The sequence below is a fragment of the Mercurialis annua genome, linkage group LG7 (genome assembly GCF_937616625.2).
Source record: "Mercurialis annua linkage group LG7, ddMerAnnu1.2, whole genome shotgun sequence".
Lineage (NCBI taxonomy): Eukaryota > Viridiplantae > Streptophyta > Magnoliopsida > Malpighiales > Euphorbiaceae > Mercurialis > Mercurialis annua.
This window is the reverse complement of record NC_065576.1, coordinates 40,663,342-40,683,582: the sequence shown is the minus strand read 5'-3', so window position 1 is coordinate 40,683,582 and position 20,241 is coordinate 40,663,342. Positions and strand designations below refer to the sequence as shown.

The 20,241-nt window shown below is 32.7% G+C and overlaps 3 protein-coding genes across 6 annotated transcripts; all 3 read left to right on the top strand.

Moving 5' to 3' along the window:
• Nucleotides 1-7,979, top strand: LOC126656318 (serine/threonine protein phosphatase 2A regulatory subunit B''alpha). 2 transcript variants are annotated; one of them, XM_050350857.2, is made up of 13 exons: nucleotides 1-604; nucleotides 877-1,116; nucleotides 1,266-1,371; nucleotides 1,527-1,626; nucleotides 3,124-3,229; nucleotides 3,380-3,470; nucleotides 4,504-4,645; nucleotides 5,537-5,684; nucleotides 5,818-5,927; nucleotides 6,587-6,743; nucleotides 6,818-6,943; nucleotides 7,231-7,383; nucleotides 7,552-7,979. In XM_050350857.2, exons 1-12 carry the CDS (start codon nucleotides 437-439, stop codon nucleotides 7,372-7,374), a joined length of 1,638 nt encoding a protein of 545 aa, XP_050206814.1. In that variant the 5' UTR covers nucleotides 1-436; the 3' UTR covers nucleotides 7,375-7,383; nucleotides 7,552-7,979. The 2 variants fall into 2 exon arrangements, with proteins under 2 accessions (XP_050206814.1, XP_050206815.1); XM_050350858.2 differs by lacking the exon at nucleotides 1-604 and having other exon boundaries at nucleotides 1,012-1,116; nucleotides 1,220-1,371; nucleotides 7,552-7,914.
• A 2,021-nt stretch (nucleotides 7,980-10,000) lies between these two features.
• On the top strand, nucleotides 10,001-16,285 carry LOC126657758 (rab GTPase-activating protein 22). Of its 2 annotated transcripts, XM_050352523.2 has the most exons (12): nucleotides 10,003-10,164; nucleotides 10,426-10,578; nucleotides 11,047-11,142; nucleotides 11,466-11,569; nucleotides 12,503-12,702; nucleotides 13,624-13,746; nucleotides 13,825-13,913; nucleotides 14,395-14,500; nucleotides 14,797-14,891; nucleotides 15,300-15,548; nucleotides 15,633-15,716; nucleotides 16,024-16,285. In XM_050352523.2, exons 2-12 carry the CDS (start codon nucleotides 10,450-10,452, stop codon nucleotides 16,036-16,038), a joined length of 1,290 nt encoding a protein of 429 aa, XP_050208480.1. In that variant the 5' UTR covers nucleotides 10,003-10,164; nucleotides 10,426-10,449; the 3' UTR covers nucleotides 16,039-16,285. The 2 variants fall into 2 exon arrangements, with proteins under 2 accessions (XP_050208481.1, XP_050208480.1); XM_050352524.2 differs by lacking the exons at nucleotides 15,633-15,716; nucleotides 16,024-16,285 and having other exon boundaries at nucleotides 10,001-10,164; nucleotides 15,289-15,410.
• A 1,722-nt stretch (nucleotides 16,286-18,007) lies between these two features.
• On the top strand, nucleotides 18,008-20,093 carry LOC126656523 (glycolipid transfer protein 1-like). Of its 2 annotated transcripts, none has more exons than XM_050351107.2 (5): nucleotides 18,008-18,092; nucleotides 18,354-18,409; nucleotides 19,226-19,492; nucleotides 19,700-19,831; nucleotides 19,923-20,093. In XM_050351107.2, the coding sequence occupies exons 1-5, from the start codon at nucleotides 18,044-18,046 to the stop codon at nucleotides 19,953-19,955; spliced, it is 537 nt and encodes a 178-aa protein (XP_050207064.1). In that variant the 5' UTR covers nucleotides 18,008-18,043; the 3' UTR covers nucleotides 19,956-20,093. The 2 variants fall into 2 exon arrangements, with proteins under 2 accessions (XP_050207064.1, XP_050207063.1); XM_050351106.1 differs by lacking the exon at nucleotides 18,008-18,092 and adding an exon at nucleotides 18,099-18,279.
• Nucleotides 20,094-20,241: the final 148 nt, after the last annotated feature.

Here is a 20,241-nt window from a genome sequence, read left to right as displayed (position 1 = left end):
ATACAAAAACCGAAAGAGACACGTTTGTCTCTGTTTATCCCTAACTTTCCCCCGCCTTACCCACCTTCTCCTTCTCTCTCCATTTCAATTCCTTCATCATTGTTATCAATCTCTACCGGATTCCGGCAGCCGGAGTAACAAATATACCGCCGAACTTCTCATCTTCCAACTGAACTAAAAAAACCTCAAACCTATTAGTCATACTATCAAAGCTAATACTCCTACGGTTTTCTTGGGTTTAAAGATAATAGTTCAGTACTTGTTCTTGAGCTTTCATCTAGATTTCTATTAGTTCAAGAACAGAAAATAAGTGAGAGAATTTGTATAATATGAGTGGATTATTTTCTTGAAGGTAAAATTGTGGTGTTATAACGTTTAGCATTTGACTTTGAGGAATTACCAGAAATTAGGGTTTCATTTCTTGAAACTAGATATCATGGAAATTGATACTACTGGTGGTGCTGGTGGTAATCAAGATGCTTCTTATTTGAATACTGAACTGTTGCAGCTTCCTGAAGTTTCTCCATTTGTACTCAAAGCTAGTCCTCACCTTGCTGAGGAATTGTTCTCTCAGTGGCTTTCACTTCCTGATACGACTCGACTGGTATAATATTGTTGTTTCTTTTGATTATCTGTGAATTATTAGTTAGAAATTGTCAGTAATTAGTTTGATAAGTAGAAAATCGATGTGTATTTCAGACGGTGTTGTATTAAAGCTTTGAACTGTTAATTTTATCCCAAGTATCCATGACTGTAAATTGCTTCGCCGTATCTTAGATGTCTGTTAGTTTTGTGATTTCCCCATGATGTACTAATAAGGAATGTCCCAACATTTTAGAATCTGATATTATTTTTAACTTTTATGCTCGACTCTAGGTCAAATCCTTCATTGATGATGCAAAAGTTGGCAATCCCCTTAACATTGTTGGGTCTTCCACTCTGAATGTTGGTGGGGGGAATTCGTTATCGTCCATGTTTCCTGCTGGGAGTACACCTCCGATTTCACCAAGAAGTTCCTGTGGTTCTCCACGCACTTCTAAGCAGAAGACAAGCCCGTCTTCCTTGGGTTCTTCGTTAAAATTTGCCCGCGAACCAGTACGAGAAGTCATACCTCAGGTTTTAACCTACTCCCAACAACTTCTGTTGTTAGACAATATCGTAGCTGAGATTCAATTAGTGGATTGGGAATTTTTAGTTATTTTTTTCATTCTTCTTTCAGGACTAAAGGTTAAGCTCTCAGGTTTTTTATATTCATGTGTTTGCAGTTCTATTTTCAAAATGGTCGTCCACCAACAAATGAACTGAAAGAACAATTTCTTCCAATAATTGATCAGTTCTTCAGTTGTCATCTAGATGGCTTGCAGATAAAGGGTCAGTGCCCGAATCCTATACCAAAATTTTATTTGTTTTATTTTTCTTTGATTTATTATTTTACTTCAATCTCATGTTCTTTGGAATTCCAAGATGGAGATGAGGAGGAATACAGTGTCTGTAGATAGGATAACAATTCTTCTTTTGTTATGCAGAATTTAAATCCTTTACAAAAGAAATTTGCAAGCTACCATCTTTTTTCTCCTCTTCCCTTTTTAGGAAGATAGATACTGATTGCAGTGGGATAGTGACAAGGTAGGTGCTCGTTTATATCTTTTTGATTTATGTAGCACTTCAAATCAGTTATTTCCTGGAACATTCATATAGATTGTTTTTTATGTTTTGTTGTATGGCATTTGGCAGTCATCTTTTTTGGTATTTGGTTTACTGTTATGAAGTACAGCACAAGTAATTGGCAGAATGTTTGTCTTCTTTGTTTGTTTGAACTTTGAACTTCAACTCTTACACCCATTTTATTATCTGCCTTTCAGTTTAACTTTGATAATTCTGGAGCCCAAAATGCATAGAGTTAACTGGTACCACTCAGATTTGGACCATTTAGTTATCCAGAATAGTTTATATTCTCTCTGACCAATATCATGGCTGGTGATGACACAATTGGATAAAAAGACTTGTCAACACAATTGACTTGTATACTGCAACTTAGTGACTGTTGGTACTGATATTGAACTTTTGGTAATGAGGACCAGCCTTAGTGAAGCAGTAATGCTGCTCCTCTGGTTATATGTTGGTCCCACTTATTAATGCATACAAACAGCCTCTTTGCAAAATTGCAAGGGTAAGGCTGGATACAAATGCATGGCTCACCTCTCCCCTGTCTCTGCAATAGCTATGTTACATTTCATTTACCAAATGAGCCCTGAATGGTTGTTTTGATAATGAAAATTATGAAGGTTTGATGTTGGGAACACGGTGATGAATAATCTGTCTGCGGTTTCTATATATTTTAGTATTTGTTAGTAATCTCAGAAGGCTAGTAATATGATCTATAGACCAGAACACCAAGAAATGCTCGAACTTTTATTAAAGGCCTAATGTCTTAAAAAACTCCGACCTTTCACCCCCTTTTCAATCCTACCCTGACATTGCAAATCAGTCAATTTTACCTTATTTTGCATTTTTTCATTTCAATTGTACCCTGAAACATAAAATTGACCTTTTTTTATTTGACAAAAGTTCAAAAAAATTCTCTAAATTGACCCCTTTTGCATTAGATTAACTTTTTATATTAAATTGATAATTTTAAATTTTTTTGAACTTTTGTTAAGTAAAGAAAGAACATTTTTATGCTTTAGGGTACAATTGAAATGAAAAAAAATGCATAGGGTAAAATTGACAAATTTTCAACGTCAGGGTAGGATTGAAAAGGGGACGAAAGGTCGGGGTATTTTTTAAGGCATTAAGCCTTTATTAAATCAGTAAGTTTCCTGTTTAAAACTGTTTTGTTGGAAAGCGAGCATCTCTTTTGGGGTTTGTGATTTGTCAATATTATTTTGTCATATTTTTACTTCATATTCTGTGTTGTAGTAGTGTTTTGCATGTGGTAATTAGTTATATGAGGTTTGTGTCCATTTGTCGATTGAACATATCCAACTGCTTTTGGGAATGGATATTCTAGTTTGCTTATATTGTTGTCTGTTACACAGTTACATTGTGCCTTGATTAAATGATGGTTATTAACTGCTTTGGATAATTTTCTCTCAGATCCTCATAAAAGGAATTTTCTTGCAGGGATAAGTTCATTAAATATTGGGTGGACGGCGATATGCTTTCTATGGACGTCGCAGCTTGCATATTTCATATTCTAAAGCAGCCAGAAAATAAATACCTTACTCAGGTCTGTGGTGCAATCTCCGTTAGCTTTGGATATTCTTGTTGACGTGCTATATTTTGCTTCCAGGTTAATACAATTTCTAAATGACCATATTGCTGGTTGTCACCATCAACTGGTATTTCTCATCATTTTCTACTTTGTATTCTTGTATAGGCTGACTTCAAACCTGTTCTCCAAGAGCTTTTGGCAACCCATTCGGGGTTGGAATTCCTACAGACAACACCTGAATTTCAGGAAAGATATGGTAAGCACCTGGCTGATTGGTGTTTTATCTTTCTTTTAAGCCACAGTTCCAATTATAAAAATAAAACCTTGTCTAATTAAGTGTCCAAGATGTAATGGGAATCACAAGAAAAAGAAAATGCAAATCTATCAGTCACTGCCTATGGCTGTTTTGGCTCACTGAAAAAGATTTCCTTTGTTATGAGTCCATCAGACCTTTCTTCTGTATGTCCTAAAATGAGACTTTTGCTTTTACATCAAAAGAATTGGAAGGGACAGACAATTTTTATTGCTTTACTACTGGACACATGTCTTAACTGAGTGAATGCTAGTGCCTGTAAGATATGAAAAAAAAAAATGAATTCTGAACTCTTGTCAATTCAGATAATCTGTTGCTTCAACTCGTGGAAATATTTATGCACTTTAAATCACAGTGCATGATAAAATCTTGTGGATGTGATATGAGCTTGCGGTTAGTTGGATCCTTAGGTGATACATTCTTGCTCTAAACACATTTTGACGGATTTCTAAACAAGAGAATGACACATAGAATCATAGAAATGAAGAAGGAAACTTCACGTTGTCTACCTAAAACAAAGGTGATTAGGACTTGGTGAAGTTGAGTAAGAAAATTATGCATGGGGGAAGGTGAGTTGAGCATATAGTTGTTTGCCAACAAGATGGTCGACTGACTTTGACCTGTTTGTGATAGAATCCTGTTAACAATTTTGAAACAGATGTAAATTAGGTAAAAAATGTAATGTTCTATTGCGTCACTGTACATGAGTTATAATCAGTCTTCAGGATACTTATATCTACGTTTGAAATTTGATCATGTTGATGGCCTGTAGCCTTGTTTCCTTGGATTAGTTTGCCATGATTTGGGAAGATATACCAGTCAGGCAATCAATGCTTCTGCAAAAAAGAAAAGAGTTGTTTAATAGTTGTTTGTATTTCTTAGGCATTTTTGGTGATTTTCTTTTCTATGTTCATTGCAAAATCTGTATTGTTTGTTCACTTAATTATTTCCATTAATGATTAATTTCTCTTTCCAGCTGACACTGTCATATACAGAATTTTCTACTATATAAATAGATCAGGTAATGGCCGTCTTACTCTTCGGGAGCTGAAGCGTGGTAATCTTATCTCTGCCATGCAGCAAGTAGATGAGGAAGAGGACATCAACAAAGTCATACGGTTGGTAATAGCAGATTAATTACATGAATTTGTATGTTGGAGTTGTCAATTCAATTGCCACTGCTTTTATATGCAAAATTGGTAGAGTTCAACCTCAAATTATCTGCGCAGCAAGTCTCTTATTTATTCACGTCTATGATGCACGGAAACCTTAAGGAAGCTGCGTTCCCCTGTTTCGGAAATGTTTCCGTTTCCGGAATTCCTAAAATTTTATATGGAACTACTGAATAATGAAAATTAGATACCTATTTCTTGGAAGAAAAAAAACTAAAGAGTTATTTATAAATTTTGAAAAATCTAATTAGTTAAGCACAAACTTTGATATTCACGTTACCCATAATCTACAGATTAAAAATCACATTTCTTTCTTAAAAATACAATCTCTATAATTCAGGCTATTATTTGCCATGAACTTAAATTTAATTTATATTCAAATGATTTGTTTTATTATTTGTCATAAATTTATAGTAATTTGTTTGCATGAAATTTTTCTTTTGAAATAAAATTTTATAATCTTTAAAATTTATAGATATATTTCTATATTTTTATAATTTACATGTTTCTCACATTTCTGATTTCAATATTTTGGAAAAAGCCGTTTCGCCGTTTCGTGAAACATAGATTTTATTGATGTGTGAGCATGTATCTTTAGTGATGGAGCTGTACAAAGGATTTTTTTTTTGACAATTTATTGCGAAAACTCAAACTTAATGTTTGACATTCTAATGCTATAATTGTATCTCAAGACCATTCTTTAAAGAGTACCATGTTTGACCTTTTTTTTCTTAATTGATAAGGGGTTAATGAAAAGACCTGTTTCAGGACTTGAAAAATATACTTCAGTTAGTTATTATTGGCGTGGATGACTTTAAGTGTTTTCCTCCATTTCAGGTACTTCTCTTATGAACATTTCTATGTTATATACTGCAAATTCTGGGAGCTAGATACAGACCATGATTTCTTAATAGACAAGGAGAATCTCATCAGATACAGCAATCATGCCCTTACCTACAAGATTGTTGATAGAATATTTTCACAGGTTGGTTGGTTTCATCTTCTGTTTTACCTCCAACATCCAAGTCAAATCAACTTAAGTTTTTGAAGTATGAGTGACACTTCTCCTAATCAAGGTGCAAATCTTTGTTGTATTTTACGCTTTAACTGCATGCCAGGTGCCAAGAAAATTCACTAGCAACATCGAAGGAAAGATGGGTTATGAAGACTTTGTTTACTTTATGCTAGCAGAAGAGGACAAATCATCTGAACCTAGTCTTGAATTTTGGTAATACATTCGCTACTAACCTCTTTTCATTACTTTATAATGTTTAAAGAAAGCTTGTTCTATTATTATAGTGGACTTCTTTTTTATTAAGCCTATCGATGTTGAAACCCAATATTTAGCTTGGAAGAGTAATGTCAGAACTTGGGTTTACTTTACAACTTGTGAGGCTTTTGCCAGTATGAATTATGCTAGAAATATGTGCATGATTTATCAATTAAATTCCCTTTGCCTAAGCTTGTTTCAGCATACAATATTATCTGATATTAAGCTCTATTTTTCATTTATTTTGATGCATTTTTAACCCAGTACAAATTTTACAAAGTTCATTATCCCAGCAGTGCATTTGATTTATCTACCTGAATCCTTGTTATAGTTGTTGCTTAATGCTCTAAAATTCACATCCTGAGTCAAATTTTCCCAGCTAGACTTCTATGAATTAACTTAATTAGCAGAAAATTTTAGACACTGTTAGGTAAAATATTGCGTAAATAGATATGGTGCTGTTTGTGACGTAAAAAGAGCAATTATTTATTCACAATATTGAGCTGTAACCTTTTTTGGGGGCCTAACACCTAATTGCTGCTTTGTGAGCTTTACTGTTATTTCTTGTTGCATCGCTGTTGCCAGCACATGCTTATCTCGGCAAGCTGTCTTTTCAGGTTCAAATGCATAGATTTGGATGCAAATGGTATTTTGACCCGCAATGAATTGCAATTCTTCTATGAGGAGCAGGTGCACCGTATGGAATGCATTACCCACGAGGCGGTGCTATTTGAGGATATCTTGTGCCAAATAGTTGATATGATCGCGCCAGAGGTAACAACATATTTATTCATTCACAATCTTCTATTTGGTTTGTATTTGTTTTACTAATGTGATTTTATGTGCAGAGTGAAGACTGCATCACACTGCAGGACTTGAAAGGAAGCAAACTCTCAGGGAATGTCTTCAATATTCTTTTCAATCTCAATAAGTTCATGGCCTTTGAAAGCCGCGATCTATTTTTAATTCGTCAGGTACAGTGGCTGTTCTGCTCAATGAAGCCCACTAATCCCTTGAGACCTTGCGTGCTTTTTGTACTTCTGTTTCATAAATTGCATAATGTGGCATTGAGTGCCTCCATCACGCTGTTGATAGCAATAGCCATTTTTCCCATGTCCTGAATAATTTCTATAGTTTCTTTCAGTTTATTTTAGAGGAAATTTATCGGAACAGCAATGACGCACGATTGCAGGTTTGATGAGTGATGCTGATATCACTCATCTGTATGTAATCATCTGATGTGTGTAGTTTATGTGAGCAGGAACGTGAAGATCCATCATTGACAGAGTGGGATCGCTTTGCACATAGGGAGTACATCAGGCTCTCAATGGAAGAAGAAGATGTTGAGGATGTTTCAAATGGAAGTGCAGACGTTTGGGATGAAACACTTGAGGCTCCTTTTTGAGTAAACGAGGTAAATTTCTCTATACGTCCAGCATAAAAGGTGGACAGGCTCAGTTAGATTTGAAATTTTCAATTACTCGTCAACATTTGCAATTTTATTTGCTGGAACTGAAGAGTTTTTAATAGCAGAGTTAACAGTGTATATTGAACTCAGTTGTCGCAATCTCTCTATTTGCAGCCGCGTATGAAAATTTCTTGTTGCATCATAAGGAAGATTTACTCATCAATATATGCTCAGGGCAATATGTTCCGGGATTGTTGACAACTTCGCGACCGTATGGCTCCGCTTACCCTTTAGCAAGCGCATTAAGCCGCAGTAAAAAATGCTGTGGTGTTTATTTCAGGAATGATTGCCAAACCTTTGAAGTGAAAGACAGCTGCTTTAGAAGTGATTTTCTTTCTTTACCCAGGAAATATTTTTTCATATAGTTGTGGTCGGATAGTGTACATTACAGAGAATCAGCTACATTTTCTGGTTGAAATTTTTCATTTTTAGTGTGCTTCTTTCTATATGGGAAAAGTAGCTGTGGTGTTCATGTGAGCTTGTTGTGGTTTTGTTTGTTGAAATTTTTCAGTTTTAGTGTGCTTCATCATCATCCTTCTCTAGCATTGGGTTGTTCACATATTGTTGTTAATGTTTTTTTTTTGTTGGATTCGTGACTAAAAGGATAAAGTGGAAAGTGAAGTACATCTTAAATTTGTAATCAGTCCGTTGCCGAATGGCTGCTGTAACGATCGGAAAAATACTGCCGCCCTTTTCGTCTCTTTGATGCGGCGATATGTAATGTAAATACAATTAGGGGTGTGCAATTCGGTTGGTTATGGAAGTAAAAATGTTCAAACTGATCATTATTTTAAAAAAAAATACAAATCGAACTGAACTTTGGGGATTTGCTTCAGTTCTTTTTTTTTATCAAAATAGAATAATAATTATTTTTTTTCTAAAATTTAAAGATAAAAAATAAAAAATTAATGAAAAGTAGAAAAATATCAAATTTAGAAATCAAATCTAATTTAAATGGTAATGTGTGATATATGATAACATTTAAATGTATAAAATAATACTAATATTTTTTTAATAATGATATTATTTTTCAATTTGTAAGCAATGGTCAATTAGTATAGATTTTAATTTTGTAGTTGATCTAATTGTAAATTTTTTATGTTTATCAATTTGTCTCATTTTTACACTTGACTAAACTCGCATGTGGTTCACATTATAATACTAATTTTACAAGGGGTTAGTTTGCGCCTTGAATTTGTAATATGTGGTCATTTAACACCAAAAATTATTTTTTTATCAATTCACTCCTTCAGACTGTCAAATATAGAAATTTCAGTGAAATAAATAAATTACAATTAAATCCCTCAACTTGATTTAGTATAAATTAACCTAAAATAAAATAAAAACAATACCCAATTAAAATAATTTTACTTAATCATGAACTAGTCTATTTTAAAAATAATTAATTTATAAGATATTAGTAATTCATAATTATTCATAACTAATTTTTTTACTACATATTATAGAAATATTATTTGATAAATAAAGTAAAAAATAAATTATTTTTAGAAATATTACGCTAATATTTTTTATTGAATATTAGATGAATTCATACTAATAATATGTTTAAGGGGTAAATTGATTTTTTTTATTAATGAAGCCTTTTATTACAGTAATATGATCTAATTGATAAAAATTGTCAAGTTAAAAGAGTCAATTGATAAAAAAAAATGGTGTTAATTGATTACGACGTACAAATTTAAGGGCTAAATTGATATTTAAAGGAATGTACATATTGTTGGGACAAGTTGATAAAATAAATAAAATAAGTTTTGTACTAAGTTAACCATGAAGTTCAAATCCATCGCTTATAAGCCAAGAAGCACGGAAACTTCGACGAAGTTGCGTATCCTGTTTCCGAAACGTTTTAGAAACCGGAAACTCTTAGAAACTCATAAACAAACGTTTCAAGTCGTTTACATAAATAAATAAAAATTATAAAGTTAAAAAAAATCTAAAAAGTTCTCAATAATTTTTTTAAATCAATTATCCATAATTTTATTGTTTACTTTATTTACAATAAAACTTATTCTTATTTTTATTGGATTTAATTATATTTGATTTATTTTATTAATTGGCATAAATGTACAAATAAAATTTAATATATATATAATATTTTATAAGTTTTAATATTATAAATATATCCCTATTTTTTTTTTATTTACATGTTTCCCCCACGTTTCATGTCTTTCATTTTAAAAATTTGTCGTTTCTCTGTGTCTATTTCGTGTCATTTCCGTTTCCTGTTTCCGTTTTCGTGCTACCTTGCTTATAAGTTGAGGAGGTAAATTAACATTAAGTCAAAATGTGAAACATGAACTTGCTCTTGTCAATGTGGGCCTAATTTAAATGGCTAAAACATCTCTAAATGTATCTAAAGATTGTGGGTTCGAACTAGACCTCCGTAACTAACAAACTAACAAATGAAACTCTAAAGAGTCAGTTTCCACCTTTAAAAAAAAAAAACTTAGCTCTTAAAAAAAAAGACCATGATGATAAAAAAGAACAGTTGAAGGACTATTATCGAAATAAAAAGGTTTGATAATTGATAACGAATGATTCTGCCAAAAAAAGTAGTCCAATGCTCATTTTACTGCCATTAACAAGATTTCATTCAAAAGAAATCAACGAGCTTTTGTCTTAATAATTTAATTTCTGCAAATTTATTGTTCTTCAGAAATCCAAAGCTCCATTTCGAATCAGTCTACGCGTCATTTCTTGAATAAGGTAAACCAAGATGATATTTTGTTTATTGCACTATCATTACGATTACGGTTGATGTAAATGGCATCATTATATTTTCAAATTCCGATTCTTGCATTTTTTGTATTTTATTGATTGAATGAGAATGTTCAATATGCTTTAGGGTTGTTAGTAATTTGATCTTATATATGGTTTTTTACATTTGCATAATGGATAGTTTTGTTTGGAATTGAAATTTCTTACTTGTGTATTGATTTTTTTGAGTTAATGAAATTTTTGATGCAGTGAGTGGAGTGATAAGTAGTTTGAATGTTTGGGTGTGAAGGATTAACAAGTATTTTTATCAAGAAACCTGAAGGAGGAGATGATATGGAGGCTTTCTATCCTATTAGACCCGAATGCCAAGCCGACGTTCCTAAGCCACGTTTTAAGCCTAGGGTATGCTTCGCTTTATATACTTTGATACGCCAAGTTTTGATCCTTTTTTTTACTCGGTTTCATATTGTAGAATGTAGATGATGCTTTAATTTAAACACATTTGATGTCTTTTTGTTGTTGATCAAGTTATTTGAAGTTGATTCCTTTTGTACTTCTGCTATTTGGACTTTTAATCAATTAACTAGATGGCGTAATGAAGACAAATATTTTTCATTATTTGGTTAAAAACTAACATATTTGGAAGTATTTGGCATTTCAAAGTTATAAGGATATCCGATGGCAAGAGTATCTTTGGGCCAGCTAGCATATCAAACAAGACAAAAATGTTAAGGGTCTTGCAACGTTTTTTTGGTTGAAAAACTTGGTTCTGGTTATTTGTGCCCGACTGCTTGTAATACTCGGCATGGTTTCATTGTGATTCATGTAGCGGTATAGCACTGAGCGCATGTCTATAAAATTATTTTGCAGGCTGGAAAAACTCTAAGTGCAAGAAGATGGCATGCTGCATTTTCTGAAGATGGCCATTTGGATATAGCAATAGTGCTTAGACGAATCCAGAGAGGGGTATTCTTTTTGTTGTTATTATTGCCTTGATTTAATATTAAAATTGACCCTTGAGTCTACAAATGCACTATGGTTTTGTGTAAAGCACACACGCTTATGGATGTTACTGCTCTCTTGAACCGTTTCCACATATCCAACATATATTTTGCTATTTTTAGTTGCCAACGATCATTTTCTTCATCTTTAAGGATGACTTTGAGCTGTGCTTAGAACTGAAGACGTTCAGTTTTTGGTAGTTATTTTTTGCTCTTCTGTGCCTTTGAAGGTAGAATTCGCAGATTGAAGGTGGAACATTTATGCTTTTAGTTTGTTTTTCATGTTAGGGTGTTCATCCTGCAATTAAAGGATTAGTGTGGGAGTTTTTGTTAGGATGCTATGATCCTAATAGCACATTCCAAGAAAGGAATCAGCTTAGGCAACAGAGGAGGTAACGTTTTTTATTGCATTGTGATTTGAGTCATTTGACTTATGGGGATACTTCAGGAATTAATCTATGAATTTTGACCGTCCTATATTTTTCTATCAAATTTCATTTATATGTGAATTTTATTTGTTTTGTATCACTAGATAACCCTTAGGCAATGCTTTTAAATTATGGGAAGATACATTCTGTACCGTTAGGTGTATATTGTATATTACTAGCCTTCTGATACTTTTAGACGTGCTAACATAAAAACAACTTTCAGAACTTATTTCTTCAGTTCTGCATTGGGATCGTCAAAGTTGGTTATCATCGTTTGATATCAATTTTATGTGAGAAGTTCTTATGTTCCTTTATGCAAACTAAAGACATTTGTATCAAGTATTCTTGTTATTCCATTTCACTCATAATATTTATTTTTTATTAATAGTTATGCTGAACAGAAGAGTATTGATGTATGTATATATGCTTTAACAACTTTTTTCATTTCCCTATATTTCAAAAATATTTATGCTGGCGTATGTAGTCTAGTGTTGTTGTGTCTTATTCTGCTATTCCTCGCTTATAAGCTTGTTCTGCCAAAGGCATTCGAAATACAAGAATGAAACATGAAAAGGTGTTCCCTGGATCTTCTCTCCCACTCGCATAAAAGCATGTGTTTCTTTTTATCCGAGATCAGTTTATTGGTCTAGTTCATGTATGCGCCTGTTGCTTTCTAAGATAGGCCATGGTTTTGAGTATAGGTGAAATGTCTTGTAGATCACCTTAAAGTCTGTAATATGTCTCTTGTAGGACTTCATTTTGATTTTTGTTAATCACATTGGTATCTAGTTTCTATGTTGATACTACCACCTTTTAAATTATAAACAGATTTTGCTAAACTTATTGGTTGATCTATGTAGTTTTCCTTCTGAGTGGTTTCTGTTATTGGCATCTCAGGGAGCAGTATTTCAGATGGAAAGCTGAATGTCAGAGTATGGTTCCCATAATCGGTAGTGGAAAGTTTATTACAACACCCATCATCACCGATGATGGCCAACCCATAATGGATTCTTCTATAAACAATCATGGTGGGCATCTGAATAATGCTGTTTCAGACAAGAAAGTGATGCAATGGATGTTGGGGTTACATCAAATTGGTATGTACGTGGTGCATAACATTTTATTATTTTTAGTGGACTTTATATTTTCATGCATCAGCTTTCAGGGGTATGGGTACTCTTCATGCAAAACCACACTGGGAAATGTCTTTACCTCACACGTCGGATTAAAATGGCACTTAATTTGTTTGTGGCACAAACTAATTTGATATATGCTCATTATTTAGATCACACCATTTGATCTATGCTTTGTAACAAGGTACGAGTGAACAACTTGCATTTTGTGCAAACAAACTCTGCCTGGGTGCCAAAGCTTTAGTAACTAAAATATTGTTTGTTAGAGATAGCACTGTGCATCTGTTAATATAGTCACTGAACAAAAAACATAATTGATCTTTTTTTTTTCCAACATTTTTAAACCAGCTAAGTTCGGTTTTTCTATCAATTATTATAAGGAATACCTTTTGTATATTTGATTATAGAAATCTACTTTGTTGAGATGGTGAGCGCACACAAATGTTTGTTGGCTTGTTGCTTTACCCCAATTTGAATCCCACTGCTGTAAAGTTGTTTTATTTGCACTTAACTACCTTTGAAAAATAAAATAAAAAACATAAAGAACTACAGGTGATGGACTTCAAACCCACACCTTTATGGAGAAAATTTAGGCACTTTACTAAATATGTGTGTGTGTGTGTGTGTATATACTGGTCTTTTAACACCTAAAATAAAAAACAAATCAAATTTTTTGGTTTGATTCATTCAGTCACTTCAGTTTTGACCGGATATTGCACACCCTAGTTAGAGAGAATTTGCTGAAGAGAAAGTGTACTGGTTTTGTTCCTTTGCATTGCCATCTATTTTTTCCAAATAAGTTTTTGAAAAATATTAACCTCTATTACTTTTAAGGTGCTGTGCTATCTCCTATATGACGGAGCTTGGGAATTTTATGTCTTGTAGGTTTGGATGTTATTCGTACAGATCGAACATTGGTCTTCTATGAGAGTGAGACTAATCAGGCAAAACTTTGGGATGTTCTTGCAATTTATGCATGGATGGATAATGACATTGGTTATGTCCAAGGTGAATTATTGTCATTTGAACGAATTTACGGTCGAACTGAAGTGATATTGATGATTGAACATGTATAATCTTGTGCAGGAATGAATGATATTTGTTCTCCAATGATAATTCTTGTTGAAAATGAAGCAGATTGTTTTTGGTGTTTTGATCGTGCAATGCGGAAACTGGTATGAAATCTATACATAATTGGAGAAATTTGTAAACATGCAAGAATTCAGTGAATCAGTTGCCTTCTTTCAATAATGAAATGAAACACATGAATTGCTGTTATTTTAATCTTCAAACTTGCCTTAAATATTGCATGTGGAATTGGGATAGTCAAGCGACGCAGGTAAAATACAATTGAGTTGGATGAAGTGGATGTTTAACTAGGTAGTAGATAGGTAGTGCATAAATGAACATTGTTAATATATGATGAGATGTTACAAACATCTACTTTGCGCCAAGTGAGAAATTCAGGATTTCAATTAGAGTCCTGAGTTTCCGGAAAAAAATTAGAGTCCACAGGTCACTATTAATTTTTTCATTTCCCCATTTCTGTTTGACAAGTTTCTTAAAAATGCCAACTCAAGATCTTCTCGCATCATACTAATCCTACTGACAGCATATGCTATTTCTGTCTGTTCCCTTGCTTTTGTTTCATAACAGAGAGAAAACTTCAGGTCCGATGCAAATTCAATGGGGGTGCAGACTCAGCTGAGCACGCTCTCACAAGTAATTAGAACTGTGGATCCAAAGCTTCATCAACACCTTGGTATTTGTTCTATTTCCTAGAATTTTTAACTGATTGACTTTATTTTGATTAGTTATCGTCGGCATTATGGACCTTGTGGCTTTAATTCATATTCTTTGATTATTTATGTCATTAAAGGAATTTTTCAAAAGAACCATGGGTAAACTGGAAGCTTGAATTGAGTAGAATACACTAAATAACAACTTATGCTGTGCTTGATACAGATACTTTAGCAACCATTGCTCTTCAGTTGCATGTATCCATTGTGGCCCTTGCCATTTCGATAAATTAAAAAACATGCTTTCCTAATTTGGCAGAGGAGCTTGATGGCGAATATTTGTTTGCATTACGCATGTTAATGGTGCTTTTTCGAAGAGAGTTCACCTTTGCAGATGCACTGTACCTTTGGGAGGTAAGAAGACGGATCTATGTAATTATTGAAATCCCTTAAGAAGTTCATTACAGGGTTCTTTTGCTTGATATTTTGAGGAAAGATTCATGTCCTGACTTCTTGTTTTTAAGATCAGAGTCTATAAGTTATAATTTTCAAGGCAATCATAAATTTATTTTTGTACATAAAAAGGGTTATCTGAAATATAAAATGAAAGGAACTATGCTTAAGATATTGACATAAACAGCCTAGTATAAATAAGTATTGAAATTTATAGTTTGTAAGAGTTCAAAATCTCAGCAAAATAAAAACGAATCCTGGATGATCTTTTGGTAAAAAATATATATTTGCACTCATTTTTTAAGTGTACTTTGCATCCGTTTACAGTGAATATTATATTAAGACAATGATTATATAGATCTATTGCAGCTGATGTTTGCAATGGAATACAACCCGAACATCTACTCCTTGTACGAGGAGCCTAGTTCCACCGCAGATATGAGTTTACCTATGTTACACAGCAAGCTATTAAAGCAGTGTGGCAAATTCGAGAGAGACAACGTGAAAACTGGATATTCGGACAACAGTGCACTTGCTATATTCCTTGTTGCAAGTGTTCTCGAGGCCCGGAACAAGCGAATTATAAAGGAAGCTAAGGGTTTAGATGATGTCGTACAGGTGAACTCTCTCACTTCTTGCACCCTCTGCAGGCAAATGCATATCGTATTTGCAATTATCTTACAAACAAACTTTTTTCTTCAGATATTGGGGGATATTATTGGAAATTTGGATGCTAGAAAAGTCTGCAAGGATGCATTGAAGATCCATAAAAAATACCTAAGCAAGGTAGGCTTTATTTTTTGTTTCTTGAAAACATATAGCCTCTATCCTTTAGTGCACGCAAACAGAAAAGTTAAAATGAAAATAAAACGGAAAACAACGAAATAGTACTATTTTTTTTTTTCAAGAATAGGCTCATAAATATAATCTTTTGGAGTTTTAAAATCGTCGTAAAAAACGGAAATGAAAATGTTGTAACGTAAGACTCGACAAATTTCCGTGCAACATACGAAACAGAGGGAGATTATCTACACGTCACACATATTATATAGTCTTGATTTACAAAATAGTGAATGGCTATTCCGACTTGCAGGCTAAATTGTCATAGAATTATCGGTGAAGTACGCAACAGAATTATCAACTGAACTTTTTCACCATCGGCTACACGAGCTATTGGCGGAGGACTCCAAAATGTTATAAAAAAGACTGTTTCTCATAGGTATAGTGCCCCTCCCTAATTCTATTCATTTTATTGTGTTATAATTCCTCACATAGTGAAAATGTTTACAATGTATAAGCTTTCAACATGAATGGTTCTATAGCTATGGAAACTATAGCAGTTTTGTAGTGAATAATAGCATTTTGTATACTCTAATATCTGCTATAAACTTGTTTGAGAACTGATCTAACATTAGGAATAGAAGTTTCGATATGGAGTTTCTGTAACTTCATAAGAGTTGTCGTTGGTTGTCGAATTTTCTTTAACTCAAACAGCACACAGCAGTAACAACAGCTGAACCAAAAACATTTGCAAAGAGAGGATGCATATTATTTAGGGAAAAAGGGTCATACCTAATGTTTCGGCCGGGGATTAATTATGCCCTCATGAAAGGTGCGTAACGTTTTTAAAAAGGTTCATGTAGATCCTCTCACTTAACGCCATTTCACCGAAATGCAGAAGCCATTTATTATTTGTCAATGTAGACTATTTATTGTTGACTAGAAATTGACAATTGCTATTACTTTTACGAGAAAAATGGTATATATGCCCCTAACGTTTGAGTCGAGGATCAACTATGGTAATGGTCTAGAAAGCTCACTTAGACCTTCACACTTGACACTGTTTCACCACAATTCAAAAGCCGTTTATTTCTTATCAATATGGACCGTTTAATGCTGACCAGAAATTGATCGTTGCTTATATTTTAGTAACAATCATCTTCTTCTTCCTTTTATCCCTAAATACTCAGCAACTACAAATTATATTATAATCTTTTACAAAAAAAAATTGTGTTGCAATGTGAAACCACTGAACACTATTTTCGTAATAAGGAAGAGAGTCGAAACTCACATTATAATTTTCCGATGGATTAGCAATGAAATCCGTCACTAACTCAGCGGAAAATTTTCCGCCAAAAATTACCGACATATTTTAGCAGCGGTTCAGTCGCTATTTTTGCGGGAAACAAGGCGCTAAAATTAGATTTAAATAAAGTATGTGATAAAAAAAAATACTTTTTTGAATTTTTGAAAAAATAAAAATAAAAGGTGTAAATCTATTTCAATTTAACAAATTCGCTAGAAATCTATGCATTTTGTTAAAATTGATTTAATTATGTCTATAATATCAAGTGAATGTGTAGATCTTTTTTAAAATTGGAAAGAAAAAAATTACTAATCAAGATGCCAAATGATTTGAATAAATCAATTTTTAAAAATATTAAGTTGATTTTGTAAAATTTGATAGATTTTCAGCTAATTGACCAAATTAAAATATATTTACAACTTTAATTTTTTTTACCGATGAGATATAGCTCAAATGGTATAAATGTGATGCATCAATCTGCTAGGTCGTTTGTTTAATTTTTTTTTTTCCACAAATGATCTCCCCACCCTAATTATCAATAAAAACCTTTAAAAAATTTAGATAGATTTTCAAAAATTCAAAGAAGTTTAGCTTTTTAATATCATTAAATAACGTGACAATTAACAGGAAGAAAATATAATTAAGAAAATAACATGCAATTATACTTTTAAGGGTAAATGTCATAAAAATTTACCAACTTTATATATTTTCTTATTTTAATCACGCAGTTTAAATTTTGTCATTTTCATGCACAAACTATCTTTTTTTTAATTCACACACGATGTTGAGCTGCCACGGCTCTATTGGTGTAATTCCCTGGGGTAGTGTCACTTCAGCGCCGTATATGAATTTGAAAAAAATGGTAGTTTGTGCATGAAAATAACAAAATTTAAACTGCGTGATTAAAATGAAAAAATTTGTAAAAATTGTGATCTGTTTTGACATTAACAAGAAAGATCTAACTACTGAAATTTTAAATAAATTATATCTATCATTTTCCCAACTAGAAATCCGGATCAATCATTTGATGGTCAGCACTAAAATTAAAAAAACTTGTGATCTCTCACCTCCCACAGGTTCTTTTTCATTTGATTATTTTCTTAATTTCTAATTTTAAATAATAAATTTTGTATATGCAAAGAATGGCGGAGGGAACAGTTTTCACGGCGTCAATAGAAGGAATTCAACATGTGAAGTCTGAAGATGGACAAATCTTAACAAAACCTTATTTGGATTTATGCAAAACTATATTACCTGTCTTAGGTACATTTTATTTTTATTTTTTGAATTGTCTACAAAATGAATATATGATTGTTTATTTTGATTGTAATTTTCAGATAGCTTTGGATCATCCATGTCCATTGTCAAATCTGATATCAATGGTAACATTACGGTATGACATTCCTTTTTTTACTTTCTCCAATTCATTTTGTTTTTCGTTCACATTTTAGAAATTTACCAGAAGAAGTTTCTACTAGAACCTGAAAATTTACCGATTTATTTATAAAAAAATTCTTTTTGAAAGAAATATTATAAAATAGCATTGTAAAAAATTAAAGCAAAGGGTCGTTGCTGTTCATCAATTTGTCTGTCAGAGTCAATTGACTCAGCTAGTAATGTTAATCAATGAGTAAAGGTTCGTCGCGGTTCATGAATTTGTGCGTCGAGATCAATTAACTCACACCTAATTATTTTAATCAACTAAAAACTATATATGCTCTCCATTTTTAGGTCAATTAACTCAAAAATTATACGAAATGAATGAGTTCAAGGACCAAGTAACCTGAAATGGATATGTTGTCCTTAATTGACCAACCAATAAAGAGTATTTTTTTTAATTGATTAAAATAACTAAATGTAAGCTAATTGAACCATATATATACAAGTTTACTGAACCACAATGGCCTTTCTTTTTTTGTTAACCAATTAAGGACAACACGCTCTAATTTTAATTCAATTAGCCCTGAAACTCAAACTGTAGAAGCAAACATGTGCACGGCCGGTGATGACCCAATTTGAGGGTCAATTCACCTAAAATCAAAGAATATTGTTCGTAATTGATTAAAATGATAAAGTGCGACTTAAATTGACTTCGACCCACACCTTTAGGGACCGGAACGAACTTTTTCTCGAAAAACATAATGTGTAATAGCAAGTGACAATACCCACAAAATCATAACAATAAAATCAAACAATTGTGCAATTGCAGAGATTGGAGAACAAATATTCAAGCAACACAGCAGAATTCTATGTGATGCAGAGTATAGTAAGATCAGAGATCAATGGAAAATCAGCAAAGAGTTCATCTAGCTGCACCAATGGTCTACTTTGGTTAACAAGGGCTATGGACTTCTTGGTTGAACTTTTCATCAACCTTTTGCACCATCCTGAATGGACTATGACTCAAGTTTGCTCTGATTCTTACAATAAGACCCTCAAGAAATGGCATAACTGGCTTGCTAGTTCTACCTTCTCCGTAAGCAATTTACATTTTTATAGAGAGACTAGTCCGTAACAATCATCGGTAGGACTTATCTACATTTGCACGTAAACGGAAAACGTTGAAATAATATTATTACTTTTACAAAAATAAGTTATAAATATAACGTTTCGGAGTTGAAACGTTTATGAAAGCACAAAAAAATGCTGAAACGTAGTACTCGGCAAATTTTTGACAATGCAGGTGGCCTTGAAGCTTGCTCCTGATAGGAAAAAGTTCATGGATGTAATAGGTGGAAAAGGTGATATTAATTCTGATATGGAGAAGTTTTGCACAAACTTCAAACCACTTCTTGAAGAGAATCACAAGTTTTTAGTAAGATTATACAAATATTAATAAATTTGAGTTCATAAAATCAGAAGTTTTTCTTTTTATTTACTAAGTATTGATTTTCATCTTCTTGCAGGCTAGTGTTGGAATGGACAGTTTGAAAGCTTGATGATGAGGAGCACACAATTAATGAATTTCTTGATTTAATTATCAATTTGTTTTATTTTTCAATTTTGTTTGCACTGATTTGTAAAATTATATGACAATTATTATGGATGTTCTTAGTATAGAGAATATTGTCTTTTTACTTTTGGTACTAAATCTTTATTATATATATAGATGAACCGTATTTATTTCTATCTCAAGTTAAAGTTATCAATAAAAAAGATAGGCTTAATGGCAAAAAACCCCCAAACCTTTACAATTTGTTGCAATTATATCCAAACCTTTTAATT